General features: G+C 41.9%; 1 protein-coding gene and 1 long non-coding RNA gene across 7 annotated transcripts in view; one reads left to right on the top strand and one right to left on the bottom strand.

The window, feature by feature from the left end:
• The window catches only part of LOC109560224 (uncharacterized), a 162,540-nt gene extending 147,219 nt beyond the window's left edge, over positions 1 to 15,321 (top strand). For 3 of the 4 annotated variants that reach the window (XR_011567008.1, XR_011567007.1, XR_011567005.1), the window contains one exon: positions 8,586 to 15,321. This is a non-coding gene — a long non-coding RNA (uncharacterized lncRNA). The remainder of the gene's footprint in view (positions 1 to 8,585) is intronic. The other variant, XR_011567006.1, reaches the window with a different exon arrangement.
• PDE5A (phosphodiesterase 5A) overlaps positions 1 to 22,101 on the bottom strand; it is a 149,201-nt gene that overhangs the window by 16,735 nt on the left and 110,365 nt on the right. For all 3 annotated transcript variants that reach the window (XM_070790797.1, XM_070790799.1, XM_070790798.1), the window contains exons 13-17: positions 17,167 to 17,292; positions 15,320 to 15,414; positions 6,554 to 6,641; positions 2,831 to 2,931; positions 1,041 to 1,118 (exon numbers count right to left, since the gene is read on the bottom strand). In XM_070790797.1, coding sequence (XP_070646898.1) covers positions 1,041 to 1,118; positions 2,831 to 2,931; positions 6,554 to 6,641; positions 15,320 to 15,414; positions 17,167 to 17,292 — 488 coding nt within the window. The remainder of the gene's footprint in view (positions 1 to 1,040; positions 1,119 to 2,830; positions 2,932 to 6,553; positions 6,642 to 15,319; positions 15,415 to 17,166; positions 17,293 to 22,101) is intronic.

Here is a 22,101-nt window from a genome sequence, read left to right as displayed (position 1 = left end):
AAACTCAACATTCAAAAAATGAAGATCATGGCATCCAGTCCTGTCACTTCATGGCAAATAGATGGGGAAACAATACAAACAGTGAAAGACTTTATTTTCCTGGGCTCCAAAATCACTGCAGCCATGAAATTAAAAGACCTTTGCTCCTTGAAAGAAAAGCTATGACAAACCTACATAGCATATGAAAAGCAGAGATATTACTTTGCTGACAAAAGTCCATTTAGTCAAAGCTATGTTTTTTTGCCAGTAGTTTATGGATGTGAGAGTGGGACTATAAAGAAAGCTGAGCACCAAAGAATTGATGCTTTTGAACTGTGGTGTTGGAGAAGACTCTTGAGAGTCCCTTGGACTGCAAGGAGATCCAACCAGTCCATCCTAAAGGAGATCAGTCCTGGGTGTTCATTGGAAGGACTGATGTTGAAGCTGAAGCTACAATACTTTGGCCACCTGATGTGAACAACTGACTCCCTGGAAAAGACCCTGATGCTGGGAAGGACTGAAGGCAGGAGGAGGGGATGACAGCATGAGATGGTTGGATGGCATCAGTGACTTGATAGAGTTTGAGCAAGCTCTGGGAGTTGGTGATGGACAGGGAAGCCTGGTGATGGATAGGGAAGCAAGCTCAGGGAGTTGCAGTCCATGGAGTCACACAACTGAGCAGCCAACTGAACTGAAGGTCTGACTGCTGCTCTGCCATCACGTAAGAGAAGTAAACACTTCACAGTCATGTTCTTGCTCCAGCAGTCTTCAGGATGCCATTTTCAGGTCTTCCAGTCAAAAGAACTGTGAGTGTGAACAAGGGAACTCTACAGCCTTGTATGACACTCGACCACATTTAAAGGTCCTTCTAGGACAAAAAGAGTAATTTACTCTTTTGAATTTGCAAATGCATTTATTTTCAAATAAATACTCCTATTTAGCCCTTTGTATAACATCTGTAAGAATTCTGACAGCCTCTAAGATTATCACATTGTAACAAATAATCGCAATAAAATTAATTGGATAGCAAAGCCAGCTTTAAGGATAGTAATCCTACTTACAAAAACAACTCCTTTTGATGAGGATCTTCCAAATTGAATTGATTTTTCATTATAAGTTCAAAAAATTCTCCTCGTCTCCTTTAAAATAAAGAAAAATATTTGGTAGTTATGATGAGTCCCCTAAGCTCTTATCTTTTTGGTCAACAAAGGCTCATCAAGTAAAATTTCAGGGAAAAGAATCTAGTGGTTCTTCTCAAATAAGAATCTTATATTGTTACATATATTCTTATAAATCAGAATATATACCAATATAAGAATCATATAAAAATCTTGAACACCTTACTTTCCTCTCTTCTACCATATTCTTTGGTTGAAATATTAAATCTTAACTCACTTTTAACTAAGGTCACAAGTAATAGAAATTTCAATTCCTGAATATGATTTAAGAAAATGAAACAAGGTGAGTTTCATCAAATCTGATGCTGAGAATGATTTAAGAAATTTTGCATATGGTGCAAGATCTCTATGGTTTCAATTTAATTTTATACGTCTTATTCACATAATTTTTTACTGTATACCAAAATATATCTTAGTATAAAGCTGTGAAGTTCTTCTGAAGCAAAGAAAGACCCAGTATAAACTGATGTTTGCTCACTGTATAGTGAACACCTCCGTGTGCTCAACATGGATAAGCATCTTGGAAAATGCCGAGACATGAGTTCTTTTCATAACATTTAAACTAGTCAAAGTCACGGGACACTCGTAAGAGAAACTTGCATAACAAAAGTGCCTGTCTGTGACTGAGTACCAAGATGAAAAGAGGTTTCAGAAGGATCCAGAGGGGAGACCCTTGTGGCTTGAAAAGGTCAGGAAGTCTTTGTGGTTTCAGGTACTTTTCAAATTATTGGTAACTTGACAGTCTTTATCCTGCAGTCATTTTGAGCTGAAATTTACAATATGTATTTTTTTTACCCTAATTAACTTTAAAGTGCTCCAAAGTCCAAGGTAACAGACTCTTTCGGACGTAAGTCACTTTTAGATGTACAGTAGTGGCTATCTGGTATGTGGTTTTGTGTGCCTGTTCTGTTTGTTTTTACTTCTCAAGAGTGGCTAAAACCACAGTGTGCATCTGTGTACAGCTAGGGAGAGGCCCTTGCTCCCAGGAAATCCCGTGAGCATGAATGCCGCTCTGCCTTCACCCCCACACATGCAGCAGAGAGCTCAGTCTCTGCGTGGGAAACAAACTGCTGCCCAAACCCAGCAACATCCTTCCTTTCTTTTAGAAAGTAAGTTTAGTTATGCAAACACACACCTACATCACCGATACACTCTAATGCATACTTTAATTCTTAAGTCGTTAACTTCATTAATTATAAGGTTCTACATTAATACTCTTCATCTGCCAAAATCCAATAAAAAGAAACAAGATTTACTTGTTTGGCACTCAACTCCTTTTCCTGCCCACATGGGCTTGGATAACAGTTTAAGGGACTGTGAAATGGTCAGACATTGGGGGAGTGAGGGACAGAAGGAAAAGCAGGTGCCCTTTCTAGAGGGCATTATTCTATTCTTTAGATTGGCCAGCCAAGCTTAGAATGACCTTGAGATGGTTATCTGCTTTGTGCAGAGCTTCAAAGACAAATGTCAGAAATAATTCTGTATTCTGTCATTTCTAGCATTAAGTAGACTTTTCTGGTGTCCTGTTTAACAAACTGCTCCATAGTTTGATAAACAGCTTTGCCAGGACATTGGTTTTTATAATCTAAAAATATCCCAATGGCAGTTTTTAAAGTTGGAAACTATGCAAACACACCCAAAATCTATTTATCAAGATATGTCTTAAAACTTACTTTATGTACAGTGCTAGGTCTGTGGCTAAAATAGCTTGCTTGATGATCTTCAGGGTGGTCTTATACTCTTCAATGGAGAGGCCACTGAGAATCTGATTGCCCTTTATAAAAAAGAAAACCATCATAAGCCCTCCACTTGGAGATGTTGCTGCTAAGCACAAAATCTGAAAATATAGTCGTATCTCTTACACACATTCTGAACTCAGGAAGACAGAGGACATCTACTTACACAAGTCAATACCATGAAGTAATGTTTCCCCTTGATGCACCCACCCCACCACCTTGTCATTTGAGGAAAAAACAGCTTCATGGTGGTTCATTGACCAAAGTAAGCATGTTTTTCCAACTCTTGTACTTCTTGGCTTTAGTCCAGGTCCAAAAGTTAATGACTATATACCTTTTTCCTTGGGCAAGTTAACTGCTAAATCTGACAGCAAGTAAAACTTTGAAAAATCAACATCTATATTAATAGATGTGAAGAACAGAGGGATGAAACTGTAAATGATTATTTTAAAAATCATTTCTCTGGCTTCTGTAACAAATCCAATAACACTTCTGGTGCAGATTTATATTTTTTAACTTCTTATTGAGAAGAGTGTTTATTCTTAGGAACATGTGCGGTATAGATGGGTAGCGGGCATGAGCGATATGTGCCTCCTCAAGAAAGGAAGAGCTTGAAACATCTATAAGGAGAATCTCAAAGATGGCTAATCCATGTGCAAATTATCTAAAGTTTTTGCTACGTAACCATTTTTAAAATTTCTTGCCTGTAATTTAAAGCACAGTGACTCACCGATCTTGAACTAAGTAAAACATACTTTGGGTACTCAGACTATACTCAAAACAACATCTGTAAATTGAGTCAGATGTGCTTCCTAAACCTTAGCGCTGAGGGAAAAAAACCCAGAAGCTTAGAAATAGAGTGTGGAGGCAAAGGATTTGCTCTGAAGAGAAAACTGCTGAGCTGGGGTCAGACATTGGTTAGAGGATAACTAGTTGCCAAAACTGTGATATAAGTCTAATTAATAATCTATGATTATACAAGAAATACTAGTTTTAAATATTAAATCACTTTAGATTCTGGACAAAACAGTACTGTTCAGAAGATAGGTTCTGATACTTTTATTTAAGATAAGACTATGTTAAATGAAAAAGTAGAAATGTCTTTTGGTATTATATTTTAATTTTCCCTTCCATGAGCAAAAGCTATAAATTCTTATGTATTGGTGCTTACAAAGAGAGAATGTAGAGATGGGTCTTATAATATGAGGCCAGCCATATATACAGCAAGATTCCTTTTATGTTATAATATATTACATAGTAAGTTATGTCATCTGATAACAGAGAGCAGTGTGATAGGAATACTGTACAATATGCTTTTTAAGAAAAAGGTTAAGCACATTTTCTTAAAACTAAATAGGATATTAAAAATGAAGTTTGAGCTGAAGGGCAAAGACAGCAAACTCCAACGAAGGTACAGATGTTTCTGCTATCATTCAACATAGACATTCCTGACAAGTCTCCGTTCAGAAAAACCACACACTAAAAAAATAACATGGTGTATGGGAAAAACAGTACTGGGGGAGACCACTCAAAGCCTATGCAACTTTTAAACCAGAGCGCAAAACAAACCAAGAATTAGGACATCTGAAGGTAACTTGGACAGACCAGGCTCACAAGGCTGGCAGCTGCCTCTGAGGACACTAAAGCAGCACAAAAACAATTGAATGGAAATGCTAGTTTATGGAGGCCCGGGGCAGTGCACATAGAACTGGACCGCGGAGACAGCGGGGCTGAATCACGGGAGGCACTGGGGGATGAGCAGCCCCCCTCCCCCGGCCCAGCGCAGTCCAGGGCGAGGGCGTGCCTCTCGGGGCAAGTGCCCACTTCCAGGACTCCTGTAACGACGGAAAGGGCTGCACGGGCAGGAGCCAAGCAGAGCATTTCTTCCTTTCTTTCTGAAGGCTGAAATTCAGCTCCCATAATTCTGACACCTAACCCAAGAGAACTTGTGCACGAAACAGTACAATTTGTACGTTTTACCGACATCATCCCTCTACCTCCCAGTCACACACTAATTCTTGTTAAAAGTCACATCTGTAGCAGACAGTCTGTACTAGAGCATGTGCAGAATTTACAAGGAGGTGCCAGAACTGGCCACATAACTCTTAGCCCTTCACCCACACTGAGGCAGGACGGCATTCCTCTTGCCTCAAGTAAGAGAGAGCAGCCTGCAGTCACTGTGTCTCCTGGAGTTGGGTGGGTGGGTTGGGACTACAGTGCACGCATGTCTGATTCCCGTCTGGAAAATTGAAAAGGCAAGACCCAAGCTGGCCAGACCCTCTGATTGAGTAGGAAGGAGAGGTTGCTTCCATTCAGGATGGCCTGCCTCTTCTAAGTTTTGGACGCATTAGGTCCCTTTAAGTCCTGTCCTTTTCAAGAGGACCGCAAAGAGGGCCAAGGAACCACAGCAGGAAGGAGATGAAAGTCACTACTCAGAGTTCCAGGAGCTGAGGAGGAAGTCATAAGGCGATACACTGGAGAGAGGTGACCACGAGTATTAAGGGGGATGTCAGTGGAAAAGCCCACAGTTAGGGCGCATGGCCACGATCATGGACTTACTCATAAGAAAAGAACCTGTTTTAGACACCTATGAGGCACAGAGAGGGGGAAAGGCATAAGAGCACCAGTCTGCTGAGTGTTCCGGGCCCTCTTCTTTCCTGTTCTCCAGGATGTGGGGACGAGGGTAAGGAAGGTGTCAAAAGAAGCCTAAGGAGGGACAGAAGAGGCCAACCAGGGCAGGAAGAGAGGACCCGAAGCTTTAAATCAAGTCCAGAATCTGTACTATTCCACAGGACTGAACGTTCTGGTTTCTAACTTGAAAACTATGCTGTATTTTGTGATGTAAAGCGGTAACTAGAAAGCTTTGACTTAAAAAGAGTCACCACAAAAGTCATAAGCCTCTTAAGTTTTCTAGGGCTCAGGGAAGAACGAACCCAGTGGGCAAATGTAAAGAGATGGAGATAAAATTGCTTTAAAATTATATACCACACATTGTGATTTTTCAACATAAGAGTCTACAACTTTCATTTTTTTTCTTATTATAAAGGTAATATGTGCATACAATGGATAATGTGAATAATGAACAAGTCCGAATCAGAAAATAAAAAAGCTAATAATTTAAGTAGACAGAGACAGCCATTGTGAATATTTTGGTGTGTATCATTTTAATATTTTCCTTAACATAAATATGACTGGCATAGCATATCACATGCTTTCTTACACTGATATTCATTTAGCCAGCACTGAATAACTTTATTCCTTAACAGAAATGTTTATTAGTGGTCAGAAGTTTCAAGAAAAAGAGGAAAAGGTATTGCCTGTGAAAGACATTTGAGAGCAGTATAAACCACATCATTTGACAAAAACAAAGACAGAACTAACAGAGAACCATAAAATACCAGTTTTGTTTGTTTCTAATTTGGAATAACCAAACTGAGGTAAGTAACCAGTTTTTCCTTATCAGGCAACATTAAGACAGTTTTGGTTTCTAGAGAAGTAAGGCTGTGAAGATCTCAAATGTTTTGGCTTTGCCTTTCTTACCCAAAAAGGAATAAAGCATGCTCAAGAATTTATGATGCTGGGAATAAATCCAAAACTAAAAATAAAACTGAATTTATAAACTCTCTTTTGAAAGTCCACAACCATAAACTAGGTACTTACAGGACTATTAAGGATCATCAGGCACTGATCAAAATGATGATGCTCCATGATTGAATGGCAGTAGAGCTGAGCAAGTGGGTGTTCACTTCTGAAACATAGTTGAAGAAAGAGTAAAAAAGTTTAAAATATGACCAATTTCCCCAACATATCAGTTATCAATTGATTCTTGTTATTGGTTAACTGAAAAAGAGGCTACTTCATAAAAATTAATCCAACAATTTTCTCTCCTTCTGCTGGAAACAGTGAGGTCATCTTTGGGAAATACATGTCAAGAGTCAAATTGTTTTCAAATATCAGTGTAACTGCTCCCCATTCAAAGTATGAACAATTTCATTGGTTTTAATTTTTATTAAAATAATAACAGTAGAAGGAATAAGAACAAAGGATTACTCTCTCTACACATAAAAAAAAAAATCCTGAAACAGCTGTACCAACAATACTTTACAATTTCAAAAGTGCAATTCAAAAAATACCAATACAGTATACTAATGCATATATATGGAATTTAGAAAGAGGGTAACAATAACCCTGTGTATGAGACAGCAAAAGAGACACTGATGTATAGAACAGTCTTATGGACTCTGTGGGAGAGGGAGAGGGTGGGAAGATTTGGGAGAATGGCATTGAAACATGTAAAATATCATGTATGAAACGAGATGCCAGTCCAGGTTCGATGCACGATACTGGATGCTTGGGGCTAGTGCACTGGGACGACCCAGAGGGATGGTATGGGGAGGGAGGAGGGAGGAGGGTTCAGGATGGGGAACACATGTATACCTGTGGTGGATTCATTTTGATATTTGGCAAAACTAATACAATTATGTAAAGTTTAAAAAAAAAAAAAAAAAGTGCAGTTCAGTTCAGTTCATTTCAGTTGCTCAGTTGTGTGTGACTCTTTGCGACCCCATGAATCGCAGCACGCCAGGCCTCCCTGTCCATCACCAACTCCCGGAGTTCACTCAAACTCACGTCCATCGAGTAAGTGATGCCATCCAGCCATCTCATCCTCTATCATCCCCTTTTCCTCCTGCCCCCAATCCCTCCCAGCATCAGAGTCTTTTCCAATGAGTCAACTCTTCGCATGAGGTGGCCAAAGTACTGGAGTTTCAGCTTTAGCATCATTCCTTCCAAAGAACACCCAGGGCTGATCTCCTTCAGAATGGACTGGTTGGATCTCCTTGCAGTCCAAAAGTGCAATTACTTAAAAATTTTAAATACCAATTTCCATATAAGTCTTTGTTCTGAAATAAGGCTGAATGTCCGTGTCTCTGTGCATGTGCATGTAAGAGCTGTGAGTGGTGAGAAGCAAGGGAACGGGGGACAGTGGGTGCACGTCTGCCCCACTGGAGGGAGGAAGGAGACAGCTAAGTTAGAAAAAGCCCCCTGTGGGTGCAGCTTGTTGCAGCGCAGGACTCGGTGCTGAACTTGGGGAAAACGGTAGAGAACATTTGGCCAAGTAAAGTGGTGTGTGCGTGCTAAGTCACTTCAGTCGTGTCCGACTCTTTGTGATCCCATGGACTGTAGCCCGCCAGGGTCCTCTGTCCATGGGATTCTCCAGGCAAGAACACTGGAGTGGGTCGCCATTTCCTTTCCTTCACGAAGATTCCTTGGGGATCTTCCCGACCCAGGGATCAAACCCACATGTCTTACATCTCCTGCATTGGCAGGCGGGTTCTTTACCTCTAGCGCCACCTGGGAAGCCCATGTTAAGTAAAAGGGTGAGGAGGGAATATTACAGTCAGTTCGTTATGTTTAACAGTCACAAATCAAGTTCTGAAGCATCATAAGCAGAGTCCTCCATCTCCTAGTTCTCATGACCCTTCACGTGGGAATATAAAGCACCATTTCCACTATTTGTTCTTTCAAAACAACAGAAAAAGTTATAGTTCCTGAAAGTCTGTTTCTTAAATTTAGAGGACAGGGGTTTATGAATTGTAAAGCATCATACAAGTCTTAGATAATACAACTGATTGGTCATTCCTTTATACTACTATATGAATCATTATTTTACTTTGTATTTCATTTGTTGAAGATAGAGACTCCACCCAAGACCGAAGAGAGGTGACACAGGAAAAAATGAGCCAAGAGTGAGAGTAGCTTAAGGGAAAACAAAAACAGTAAAACGGAAATAAAGGTAAGAGAATGGGTAATTTCATCTCCTCATACCACCACCAACGCTCTGACTCCCAAGCTGCCACGTCTCGTCGTTGTCGTAACCTTGCTCCCAAAGTAACTCCTGCCTGTCTTCTTTGCTCCTTTCATATCTAGTAAGTTGTACCATGGGTCAGATCCTGTGCTGATCACTGGACAAAGGGAAGACAGTGGGATGAACTAAAACAAGCAAATCTATAAGAAAAATGCGCTGGAACCATTCTGGAGATGCATGGAGACTACTGGGATTTAGTTAGGAGCCCAGTGGGAAACTGTTCTGGTAGCCAGGTGAGAGAGAGCCTGGATTAGAGTGGATCTGGTAGAATTGGGGATTCTACTGGGCTTGGTAGAATCCCAAATAGAGAGAGTTGTTTAAGGAGGTAGATGAGTCAGGAGCTGGCAGTGAGTCCTGGTGGTGGGAACTAGTGGTGATGAGAGAGATGAAGGGGGAAAGCAGAGAGGCTAAGTTCCTGCACTGCCATTTATTGACACAGGGCAACAGGGAGGAGACGATGGGGGTGAAGGAGGGAGGCTGACTAGATGAGCGCTCGATGTATTGATTTTAGGGTGGCTGTGGTCCAGCCACATGGGTATAAATGTCTGGACTGGAGAGGCTTGGGTCACATCAGCACACTTGGAAATCTGAGCCGTGCAAGTGGTCTCCAGGAAGATGGCCTGGGCTTACAGAGGGCCCAGCGTAAACAGACCCGTGATCCCCTTCACATCCTGCCTGGAGTCTACCGTCTCTGCTGTGGCAACAGTGTTTTCTCTTCACTCGGACTAGACCCACTAGAACCACTTGTGTTTACACTTCAGTAAAACTACTGCAGCCTTCCTCATGCCCTTCACCTAGGAAAGGAAAAGCTTCTGGAGTGCCTGTTACTTCCATTTATATAAGAAACTTCAGTACATCCATCTGTTTTACTCTGCTGGTTGTTTTTAAGTCTGTTACCTGTTAGATTGTATTCCTCTTCAGTATGGTAGATTTCTTTTCCCCAATGATAACAAGTACTCTCTGCTGTAACATGTCCAGCCCTGTGCTAAGCAGCTGACTTAGTGTTGACGTTACTCTCGTATAGGACGCTTTAGCTCACCACGTCAAGTCCTCAGTCCCCCTATACTGCAGCCGCTGTCAGGGCGTCCAGCACCAGGCCTGCTGTGACACACGGCGTGAGGAGCCCGTGAGGAGGCGCCTGCGCCGCCCCGCGGGAACACCTCATCTCTGCCCACAGGAGCACTCTGCACTTGGCCGCTCAGCCAGGAGGGTGAGGCGGTGAGGCCTGTGGAGGTCAGCTGTGACCGCGGGATACCGCGCGGGTGGAGAGCCGCCCCTCCCCATTCATCTCCGTCTGTTTGCAGACAGCTCTGCGTCTCCTGTCCTGGACTGCTCACAGGCTGCTGGCGGCAGTGAGCACTGGGTGCCGTGTGCGCGGACATCTGGCTCTCTCGTCCTCCTCCTGGCCTCCCGTCCTCTCTGTTTCCCACCCTCAGGCCTGCATTTCCGCCCCCTGGGGTCACATGCACCCCTAAGCTGTATGCACCCGGCTTCTGTCCCAGGCTCTGCTCCAGGGTGACCCAGCCTTAGATGTCACGACAGCATTTTAGCATTTGTTTTTTTAGACAACCTAAAGTTCAGAGAGATCATCTAACTTGTTCAAGGTCAACACAAGTGGCAGACCCGGGGTTCACACACATCCTCTTCACCGCGTGACTCTGGCTCGTGACCTACAGCACTCTGCACACACAGCAGCTCCTCACCGACCTAGCAGCCAGACTGGAAACACAACCAGGCAGCTACAATGGAAACACGTTTAAAATTTAGAATGCATATTGCGTTTTTACACCATGCAGAAAGGACTGTTTCACACTAAAGAAGATTCTTGGCTTGTGACATAAACAAATGCAAACTTACTTACATTTTTACATGCTTACTCACATGGTTTACCTTTACTTACGTTCTAAAACTATGGATTTATGAGTCAATGACAGGGTGACAAATGCCCCAAATTCTGTCTTTACAAAGATATTCATGGAAACCAGTGTATCCCCTGTCCTGTCACTTTCTCACTCTTTAAACACGAGGCCACATCGCTGCTTCCTTCGAGGTCATGCCACAAGGACACTTTAAACCACTCTTGCTGGGGGATTCTTCCCCACCGCTGTTATTAGTGAGCAGTCGTGGGTGAGCACACCCTCCCTGCCTCTCCTCCCATTGCTGCTCCATCTCTGGGCAGCGTAAGGACGCTGGTGCGGAAATCAGACCAGTGCCTTAGAAATCAGGAGAAAATGAAAGTGCTGGGAGAAAACACAGCCACCCCAGCACAGTATTCCTTTTCACTGGCTCTAACAGCCATCCTTTAATCTGACTTCTCATCCATATATATTGCTCTGGGCTCAAATCTCTTAGCTACTCTTTGTAACCCATGCCAAACCATTTACTTCTCAGCTTCACAATTTCTCTCCAAATCATCGTGATCACCTGTCAGTCAGGGCTTATTTTATGTTCCTGTTCTCTGGGATCACAGATACTCAAGCTGATGAATCATTTCACCCTGTGACTCCAGTTCTTTGACCTCCTTGACTCTGCCGATTGTCTTTTTTTCACAACAGGAGACTTTCCCTTCTCGAGCTGCTACCAGGCAGTCTCTCTACTAGTCCCTGTCCCTCTCTGGGACAGAGCAAGATCTTGAGCTCTTGTATATCATTAATAGTATACCCCTATGAAAACAGCTAAAACTTGCTGAGCAGATAATCTGTTTCACGTACTGTTCCAAGCACTTTGCATCTGTTTATACTTCTTAATCCTTATAGGAAACCCTGTGAGACAGGTATTCTTCCATCATTATTCTACTATACAGAGAAGGAGACACAGGCAGTTTAAATGACTTGGCTCAAAGACACAGTGAGAGGAGTCAGGATTTGAATGTGCACTCAGGCCGGTCTAAGGACTAACTGAACTCACATATATAAAGTGCTAGAAAGAGTTCCAAATGCCACAAGGCTAAAAGCTATGACTGTGTTGAGGGTTAACTTCTATTATTGTTATTACTATTATTATTAGCTACTGACATTAAGACTAACTGAACTTGCACATTCTTCATATCCAGACCTCCAGTCTCTCAGGCTCTCCAGCGTTACCAAGGATGACCTCATTCCTGGCTCAAGTACACTCTGCCCAGTTTGAACTTCACGGGCTATGGTTCCTGTGCTGCCGCTGCTGCCTTCTAACGTCTCTGAGGTCCTGCTGACCCTCTGTGACCACTGGCCCCTTCATGACCCAGCTCACTGTTGCTCCTCTGTTACAGAGCAGCGGGGACCACGGTGCAGGGCGAGTTCTTCCAGGACACACACACACGTGATCGGACTGTGGTTACCAGGAAATTCTTTCATTCTGGTTTGGCTGAATCTCTGATTTTGAAAAAAAAAAAAAAAAAAAAAACCTCACTTGGTCATCCTACCTCTTCTAACCACCATCCTGTGTTATCCTCCTCATTGTTGGGCTCCTCTCCCCTCTGTGCTCCCCGCCAAGGACACAGCATTCAGACACACCTCCCAGCTCTCTCCCACTCATCAGTGGCACACTCATCGTTGCTCATTTCCTGGACCCAGGGTTATGATTTCCCCCTTCCTTCTTGCATATAACTAACTGTTCAGTATTAGATTTAAACAGTTTTCTTCCTTCCTTGAGCTAATACGTGATGTTCATATACACCTGGCTTCCCCTAACAGCATTCTGGCTGACCTCTGTGGTTCTAATTATTACCTGTTTACCTTGTACCTTACTTTCAGATCTTTTCTTCTTAAGCAATGCCATTAACCACTCAGTGGTCACTACACCAAATAAAATGCACAGCCTGGTTTTCTAGCCCTCCCTCTAGAGGGTCCTCTAACTTCTGCTTCTTTATACTCTTACTTTTCATTCTGACTAGTCAGGCTAGCCATCACTGCTGTGCCAATGAAAATGCCCACTTCATGGTATTTCTGGAATATCTTCATGTTCTCTCCTCTCCAAATCTTACTCACTTCAAAGATCCGACTTAACTCTGACTTCTTCCATTAACAGTAAAGATGGGCTACGCTGATCATGACCCATCTCCTTCTCTGTCCTACACTTCCAGCCCATGTTATTAAGGAACACAGGACTCACCAGATACTTTGACATTAGTCACCACTGTTTGAGGGGACAATAAAAATTCCTGGAGAACAGGAATTGAATTTTACACGTTTATAGCTCTCTGCCTAACAAAGTACAGGCCCCAGTAACTGCACATTATCCATCTGCCTAAAATGTAGGATAATTTCACTATACTTACGTTTATAAAACACAAATCCTGAATCTAACCAAGTAAATGTATCTACCACAGTCCTCCTATATGGACTACAGGCCTAATGGGGGAAAATTTCTCTACATAAGCAGATGTCTGTTCTTCAGCCACTTGTTCCTGTGACTGTCTGTCTTTAGTATCCATCTGAAACCACTCTTCCCACCATCCAGCCATGTGCGGGAGGAAGGCGCAGGCAGTGAACTCTCCCCACAGGTATTTCACTGGCATCCTCACAGTGCTCCTCATAAGGGCGGTCTTCCTGAGCCAGGACGAAACCAGAGAACCCGATTAAGAATCAAGACAGTTTCCTAAACAAGGCCTCTCTTACTTCAGATTTTCTGATGAGACCTTCAAGAAGAACAAATGACGGTAGTTCTGTTTCTGACTTTGCTACTTCATAAGGGCTTTTTCTCTTTTTGATGCACTGACTTTTATTTCTGTGCTGCCTTTTATTTGATAAAGGTCTGGACACGGTACACCTTTCTAGAAGTCAGTTCTTTATATGGAAATGTTTCTGACGCTCTTAGTCTCCCAAGAGGCCCCTGGTTAAGAAAATTCTCCTTGAGATACCACTTGTTTATCACCAAGAAGAAAAAGAGAAACATCCCTGGGACGTTCTTGGCTTCCTCTACTCAAACCACAGGGATGTAGGAAAAAATAAGTATCTTTGAAACTCCTTTAATTTATTTTTAAAAGTTGTTATTACTTGGTGCAAGTCTACTTTGCGGTATATGTGGAAGTAAGATCCTGCAGTCTTTTTCCCAGGACTTTTTTTTTTGAAGAGAAGATGACGTTTCTCCAGATGTTTTTTTCTGGGTGATTATTTTTAAATAAACAAAGGGAAAAAATAGCTGAGTACTTTTTTCACTCTGAAGCACGGCAGTATGGCCAGCCATACAGTAACAGTCCATACCCTGACGACAGGATGCTCAGGGCTGAGGGAAGAGGAGGAGGCCCCACTGGCTGACCCCCGGCCTGCTCGCGACTCTCCGGCACACGTCTCTTCGCATCACTGCTCCCTCTCATAGCTGCTCCCGTGCTGATGTGAGGCTCAGGACCACAGGACGTGACAGAGCGCCGAGGGCAAAGGGCGCGTCACGCAGTCAGTTCTCCAGAACGTTAGCTTTTAGAGAGGAAACAGCTCGCCTCCGATAGCCAGGCCAGAGCTTGCGATCCTTTCCCATCAATGGTCAGAAGAGGACATGGTCGCTACATTGCTACAGTTCTTTTTACATCAAGTTTTCCACCTACTGTATTTAGATAAAGGGCATGTGATTAGAGAACTTTCTGAAGTTCTCTCAAGATATCAGATATCTGGAATATCCTAGAGAGATATATGCATTAGCTGAATCACTTGCATACTTTAAAAAATGTTCAGTAATAAGATATTTCGCCAAGAAATGTATGCTTTCAACTAATCTGCTCCAAGAAAATAAAAATGTCATGATAGCATTTACGATGTCATAAATGTGATGATCACCTTTAGTATCGCATTTGCCATTGCAAATGTTATGTACACATGGCCCACAAATGAGCCTGAAAAACTTGTCTGAAGAATTAGTATCTTATACTCTCAAAATCAGTCCCAAAGCAGGCTTCTGATGACGACAGGACTATCACTAGCACCTGAAGCTAAGATTCATTTTAACACTTAAAAATGGACCAGGCATTCTACCTGGTAGTGATGTGCGTTATGTCTTAAAAAACTTATGTCCACCCTATGAGTAGGAATGCTATTATCTTGATTTCGCAGAGGTGAGCACCTCTGCTCACGATCACACAGGGACTCTGTGGCGAGGGGGGGGACTCGAATCCAGGTCTGAGCTCAGAGCCCAGATTTGCCAATACTGTGGTCTACTGCCTTCACTAAGACCAAAAGCCTCTTTATGGATGACACTTACTAATACTTAGGATCGAGCTAAGCACTTTTTCAAGTACTATCTTTTATTCCAGGGTGAAATTCTACCTTTTCTGTACTAGTCTTAATAGTTTTCCAATGAAGCTCTTAAGCCTGGTGTTCATAAACTAAAGCAAAACTCCTGGTAATTATCCAATGAAATAAGATTCTCAATGTAAATACTTTTCAAACTTCAGGCCAGAGATGTTCCTGATGTGATGTTGGACTTGCATTATTTTTTCCATTTCCCTTAAATAAAACCAGAGTATGTTACGGGACCCAGACCAACTGAAATTTCGTACCATTAGAATTTGCCGTGGCTTCTACTTTTAACAAGACAGCCCTACAATTTAAAATAAACACCCTCTTCTGCCGCTGGGGCAGATGTCTTACCGCTGTATGTATGAGTTATTGACACCACGGTGATCCAGATCATGGCTTAAGGCAGCAATCAGCAGTGCAAGTATCTCCAGGTCCGTCAGCCTCTTCTACATGACCGAAGACCGTGGGGAGAGAACGAGAAAGAACCGTTTGGTAAAGCACATTAGCTACCTCTTTCCACCCATCATGTGGTTTTGTCCTCAGCACTTTACATATGTGCTTCTTTCTAGTCACAGAGGACTCGCGCTAGAATCCTTTCCTGCAGGGATTGAATCAGTCATATTCAATGATAATAACCCCAGTAATAACCCCAGTCTTCAGAATGGGGTTATTGTTATCAACAGAAAAAATTAAGATGCCTCACATAATCAACAATCTGTCCATGTGCAGTCAATGTTTTTAATTCTTCATTATCTACATACATGTGGGATAATCCGAACTTCCAACAACTGTCTTCTCCCTGAATTTTTGCAGGGAACCTTCTGCATTCCCTCTAGATTCTGTGGCCTTTTCTCTCTGCCAGTTACTATATACTTCATTCTCTCATTAGGAGCACAGATGTGATTACTAGCCAACAATAGGAAAAAAAGACGAGGAATGAAAATTTGGCTTTGAAAAGTTGCAAAATATATTCCAAAGCCAAATACAGGTTATTTTTAATTCCTGCCATTTGTATTATCTACTCAACTATTCTCCTTCATTAGTAAGAAAACACAGGTGAAATTATCATCAGCTCTGTTCGTTGGACCTCTGAACATTCTACATAGTAATGTCTACAGCATATACAAAAGTCACCATTCTGTTCTTATTCACAAAATGCAGGGAGAGGCTTCAGTGATACAGTCCTCATGACTGTCTCAAACCCCAAAATAAATTCACCTTATTTCTTATAAATGTTTGTTAGAGTAGGAAAATATAATCATGGTATTTGATATGGCTTCTTAAGACAACAATCACTTTTTTTTTTTAGTTCTAGCCAGTTAAAATGTGCACTAAATGAAAGTCGAGACAGAGAATAAAATTTTGAGAGTTTGTTAAATAAAAAAGAGCATGGAAGCTCTGAATTAAAAACAGTCATATGATGGGTGCCTGGAATCACTTACCTAGAATAACTAGTCAATTCCCAGTGAAGTTAGAATCTAAGGCCAGAGATATGAAAAATCTGACCTGGAAAGGAATGAATTACTTGAATCTTTTCTGCACTGATCTTCCTTGTAAAAGTCTCTGGTCATGTATATGAAACCAAAACCTTTTCCATGAAATGATATTTATAAAATTAGTGCTCCAGAGAAAATGTGATAGAGAACCCTGGGCCCATCTATGGAGCCAAGTTTAGGAACTGAGTGGTTTTCGAGAAAGTCTACTATGGAGCAGTTTAAATGTGACTGTGAGAAGCTGGATACTTTTCCTTCTTCAGTGGAGTTTCCTCTGAAGGAGGTATTTATTTGGCCAAAGACTATTAAGTTTAACATGAAGCTATTTAAAAATTTTTTTAAACATGCAATGTATATTATATATGAAAGAAAATTAGAAATTATTTTGCCATATTAGTCTTGTTGAATTAAGAGACACAGGAGACAAGGGTTCACTCCCTGGGTTGGGAAGATGCCCTGGAGGAGGGATTGGCCACCCACTCCAGTATTCTTGCCGGGAAAATCCCACGGACAGAGGAGGCTGGTGGGTCACACATGGGGCTGAAAAGGGTCGGACACGACTGAGCACAAGCACACACAAGGCAGTTTACTTCTAACTGGAAATAAGTGTTATTCTTAGTCATCACTAGTGCACATTACAACAACTGGAAGACTATGCTGTAAAGCAACAAAGCGTCTAAATATATAAACGACTCTGAGCAGTACCTGAATTTTGCCTGCTTTTAGTGCCGCAAACATGCACTGAGCTGTATTAAAGGCATGTCTCCAATTATGATAGGCGACGTTCTTCCGATAGTTCTTCTTCACACTTAAAATCCACTTGCAAAGGACCTTTAGGAAACAAGGTGTAAGTAGTCAAAATAACTGCTAACGCTTACCCTACACTGACTTCATGCACTGTACGAAGCGTGTACATCTGACCCCAGGGCTCTGCGGGACGCACTTCAGATGACGGGATTGGCATTCGGAGAGGAAGCTTGCCTGAGGCCACGGTGCATGTGAAGGATGGGGCCAGAATTCAGATCTTGAGAGTTTTGATTCCAGAGTCCACCATGCAAAGCATGGTGCCAGCTAAATTAGATGTAAAAGGCAGGGCACAGACTAGCTTTTTAGAAGATACTATGTCCACGTGTAGTCAGTTGGGACAGTCCAGTCACAGGTGCATGAACCCATGCGCAGGGAGCTCGCAGGCAGCTGCTCTCCACTTCTCACGCCCTCTTTCTGTGCATCCGCAGAGGTGTTCATGAGGCCCTTCTGGGGACAGACTGGGGGCAGGGCACACAGCACACACCCAGGGACAAACTAAAACTCCACATCACAGTCTCTGTCCCTTTAAACGATTCTTAAATATTCAGGCAGAGTTACTGCTTGGTTATCAAGAAGTAATTAAACACACACACACACACACACACACACACACACACACAAAGCCCTGGTGTGTGTGTATATGTGTGTGTGTTTAATCTATGTATTTTAAAAGATGGAGAAAAAAAGGACAGACTGTTCAGAAAATCTCACAAGCTAGGTTTATTTAATTCAACTCCAAAGTGGTGGATTTAACAAAATCCCTGGGGACTCATGGGCCCTAAGCATGATAATTTTGTGTTTGTGTTATCATCAGAGTCGGCCTCTCTTCGATTCTGAATGATTTACTATGCTTTGGGGGATCTCTAAAAATAAATATGTGCTTCTCCCTATGTATATTTATGGGGATATTTCATACACAAAAGCCATTGCTCTGGGGAATGGAAAAAGTACCAGGGAAAAGAATCTTGCTTTAATAATATTCAACACAGTTTGATTGGCTGCAAAAGTAGGCCAAAAAACAAGGTTTCTTCTTTGTTGGTACAAAATTGCTTATAGAGGATTTGGCAGAAAAATCAATGCTTTCATATCCTCCCTTTTCTTCTCAGGTCTCTTTCTTCCTGTTCTATGATGCAGTTCACAGAGAATTCTGATAAAAGGAACCCAAATGTCCCCAAGCTCTTTTACCCACCCCTGAGTAACCATATTTCCCAGAGGACTTTCAAAGGCTAAGACTGACATGTGCTGACCTGAAATACACTACAGCATGACCATTTCTGAATAAAGTTGACCCTGAAGGTAATAGGTTCATCTTATTAGGAGAATTTTAAGTAAGAACTATTAACTTTCTTTTGATATGTTTAGAAAGTATACAGTGAAGTCTTATAGAAAATTGTCTAGTTGCTAAGTTGTGTCTGATTGTTTTGCAACCCCTGGACTGTAGCCCTCCAAGCTCCTCTGTCCATAGGATTTCCCAGGCAGGAATACTGGAATGAATGGGTTGCTATTTCCTTCTCCAGGGGATCTTCCCAACCCAGGGATCGAACCCATGTCTCCTAAATTGCAGGCAGATTCTTTACCACTGAGCCACCTGGGAACTCCTGTTGTAGAAAATTCTGGTGATTAAATATAGAATCAGGGAAAATAAGCAGGAAAGTCCAGATATTTAACCTATGGGCATATCTCTCTACTAATCATAAAATCTGTAGACATAATTAAATAGGCATGTATAGCATATAATGGGAAATAATGGACAAAATGATTATGAAACCTAATTCCTAATGGACTACTCTCTTCTTTTTCGGGGGGCCATGCTGCACAGCTTGTGAGATCTTAGTTTTCTGACCAGGGATTGAACCTGATCATCCTAAGTGGACCTAACCACTGGACCACCAGGGAACTCCTGATTCTGCTTCTACTAAGATGGGCCTGTTAAACTGAGTAACCCAACGACTGCCCCATTGCATCTAATTGGTAACCAGATTCAAGTACAGTTTTGTATTCTGTTATCAGAATGTTCTTAACAACATTTAGGAAAATTATGGTCAGATCTGTTAAATGCTTGGTGGCTATGCCTGGAATGTTCAAACTTGTAATACGGCCTTTCGTACAGGACTCCTGAACAGCTGTGAGCAATTTGGAAGACCCCAGGGAGCATGCTCAGAACAGTGAATCGGTCTCCAACAATTACAAAGGCTTCCTGAGTCCTGAGCAACATACTTAAGATTCTGTGCAAGGAAGTAAATAAAGAAAACACAGCTCAGCTCCTGCCTTCAAGAGTTTCAATCGGTAGCAAAACTAACAAAAGCACACATATAAAGGAAATAAATTCATGTAAAAATGAGAACACAAATTTATAAACTGTCAACAGGATTCCAAGTGGCCTGAAGTCAGTCCTAGAGTTTTCCCAGGAATAGAAACTTTTGCGTCATGCTTCAAGGAAAAAGTATGCTGTGGTACACAGTGTAGTGGACTTGGAAGTGGACAATCCTGTCCATTCGTGGGAGGAGTGACTTGTCAAAGACAGACGGTAAAGGAAAACAAGCATAGCACACGCAGATTGGTAAAGTAAAAGAATCTGTTTCAGAGATCCATGAGCGTCACAGGAGAGAAAAGGTCTGGAAGCCAACAGGGACAAGAAGATTTGTCATATCTTTCAGTAGGAAGGATTCTTTGTCAGGGCACTTTATGATGCTAACATCTTTTCTAGCAGCAACATTTTAATTATCATCCTAAAATTATATCTGAAATGTATAGTGACAGTAATATCTGAAATAAAACAGATGAGTCGCCAAGGCAGGAAGGCCAACAAGAGTAATAGAGACGTTCAAGCTGACACTGGCCAGAATCAGAACAGTAGTTATTCAAATGGAAAAGCAGAGGAGATGAACGAGACACCGAGGAGAAATACCTGCCTGATGGACAAACATTCCGGAAAGGTAAAAATAAAAGACTGAGGGAGAAATTCAAAGGACTATCTTCTTATCCAACACTCAAATGCTACCTTAAGGCTTATTTTTTAAAATTTACTTTTAATTGAAGGATAATTGCTATATAGAATTTTGTTGTTTAGAGCTTATGTTTTTAAGATATAAATCAATTTATGTAATAATTTCATAAATAGATACAAGGATCATATTCCTGTTCTGGCCAGGCCCTTTCAACAGAGCTATTACCGGTGCAAAGTATGGGAGCTCTCAGGAATGGAAAGCGACCTGAGTTGCTATCTAGATTTATGTAAGTCCTATAACTAGCAAGCAGCAGGACTGAGACTCACATTTAGATCTTCTGGCTCTAAATGAGATCTTCATTCCATTAATAAAGGCTTTAATATATGAGCCCTATGGGGTAATATAACCATGGTCAAATTTGGTTTAAAGAAGGGATTAACTTTCTACTTAATACTTTTGTATTAAGCAAAATATACAGGTGTGCACACATACACACACATACAAATAGACAATCACACAGATGCATGTATAATTCTCACAAGACCCCCACAGGGAAAGTCATACTATTATTCCCAATTAACAGATTACAAAACTTGAGAATGTGAGCAATTACCTGCCCAAAGAAATGAGAGCTAATCACCAGTAGAGTTATGACTCAAATCCAAGAAACTTCTACTCCATCCTGCTATGTCTGGAGCTTCCCTGGTGGCTCAGACGGTAAAGTGTCTGTCTGCCTGCAAGGCAGGAGACCCAGGTTCAATCCCTGGGTTGGGAAGATCTCTTGGAGAAGGAGATGGCAACCGACTCCAATACTCTTGCGTGGAAAATGCCATGGACGGAGGAGCCTCGTAGGCTGTACAGTCCATGGGGTCGCAAAGAGTCGGGACACGAATGAGCTACTTCACTTTCACGCTATGTCAGTCTCTTCATTTGTAACACAGGGACGATAATAACCAAAGGACGTTTCTTGAGAGCTTCTTGAAATAATTAAATGATATGATATCCCTTAATCAACACACTCTAATAGGAGTGAACTATTACTAGAGTCTACAGATTGTATTTTCACCCAAGAATAATATAAAGTTTGGTTAAATTGAAGGAAGAACCAGATTTGGGCCCCCAGTAATACCAGAAATGACACTGTATTAACCTTAACTGTATTAGAGCTCAGCTCTCAGACCTCAGCTCTCAGACCTCAGTAAGGCTCTGAGATCAGGGACAACTCATCACTAAAGTGCGTCCCTAGCACAGTGCTGGGTACACTGTTTATTGTTAATAAATTTTTATTTTATGAATTAATGGAGTGCTGGATAGTGGAGGCCTTCAAGGTATTTACATATCCATATAGGAAATCCATATGAGGACACTAGACATGCAACTGACTGGGAAAAAAAAAAAAAAAAAGACAGCTTTAAAGGCAAATTACTCAATTTCTTTTTCATATAGGCCCTTCTATTCTCCCTTATTCTTTGATGCAATAACACAGGCATTATGAAACAAACTAGAATTCCCTGAAATCTCCCCAACTGGTATGAGAAGGGACTGAGCTCCGTCTTGCTATTTTTGAGAGGCAAGTAAGGTAACTGGCTGGGGTTAAAGTCCGTCTTCATCTTCACTCCGTATGTGTGACCCTGTCTGAACCAAGAGCTTGGCTGCACATCAGCCCCTCTGCTCCCTCATTTCCAAAGGCGTTCACTCTGTTTGGGTCCTTCTTTCTACTGTGTTATCATAACCTCTGTAACCAGATCTTATTCCTTCCCTGCTTAAGATTCCTCAGTGACTCACCATTGTTCTCAGCATAAAATCCAAATTCCTCTAAGTAGCGTTACGAGGACCCACGCGGCCTGCTTCTCACCGTCCTCCAGCAGCTCTGCCACCGTCACCC

The sequence above is a fragment of the Bos indicus genome, chromosome 6, assembly GCF_029378745.1.
Source record: "Bos indicus isolate NIAB-ARS_2022 breed Sahiwal x Tharparkar chromosome 6, NIAB-ARS_B.indTharparkar_mat_pri_1.0, whole genome shotgun sequence".
Taxonomy (NCBI): Eukaryota; Metazoa; Chordata; class Mammalia; order Artiodactyla; family Bovidae; genus Bos; species Bos indicus.
Note: the sequence above shows the minus strand (reverse complement) of the source record. Positions and strands in the feature narration are given on the sequence as shown.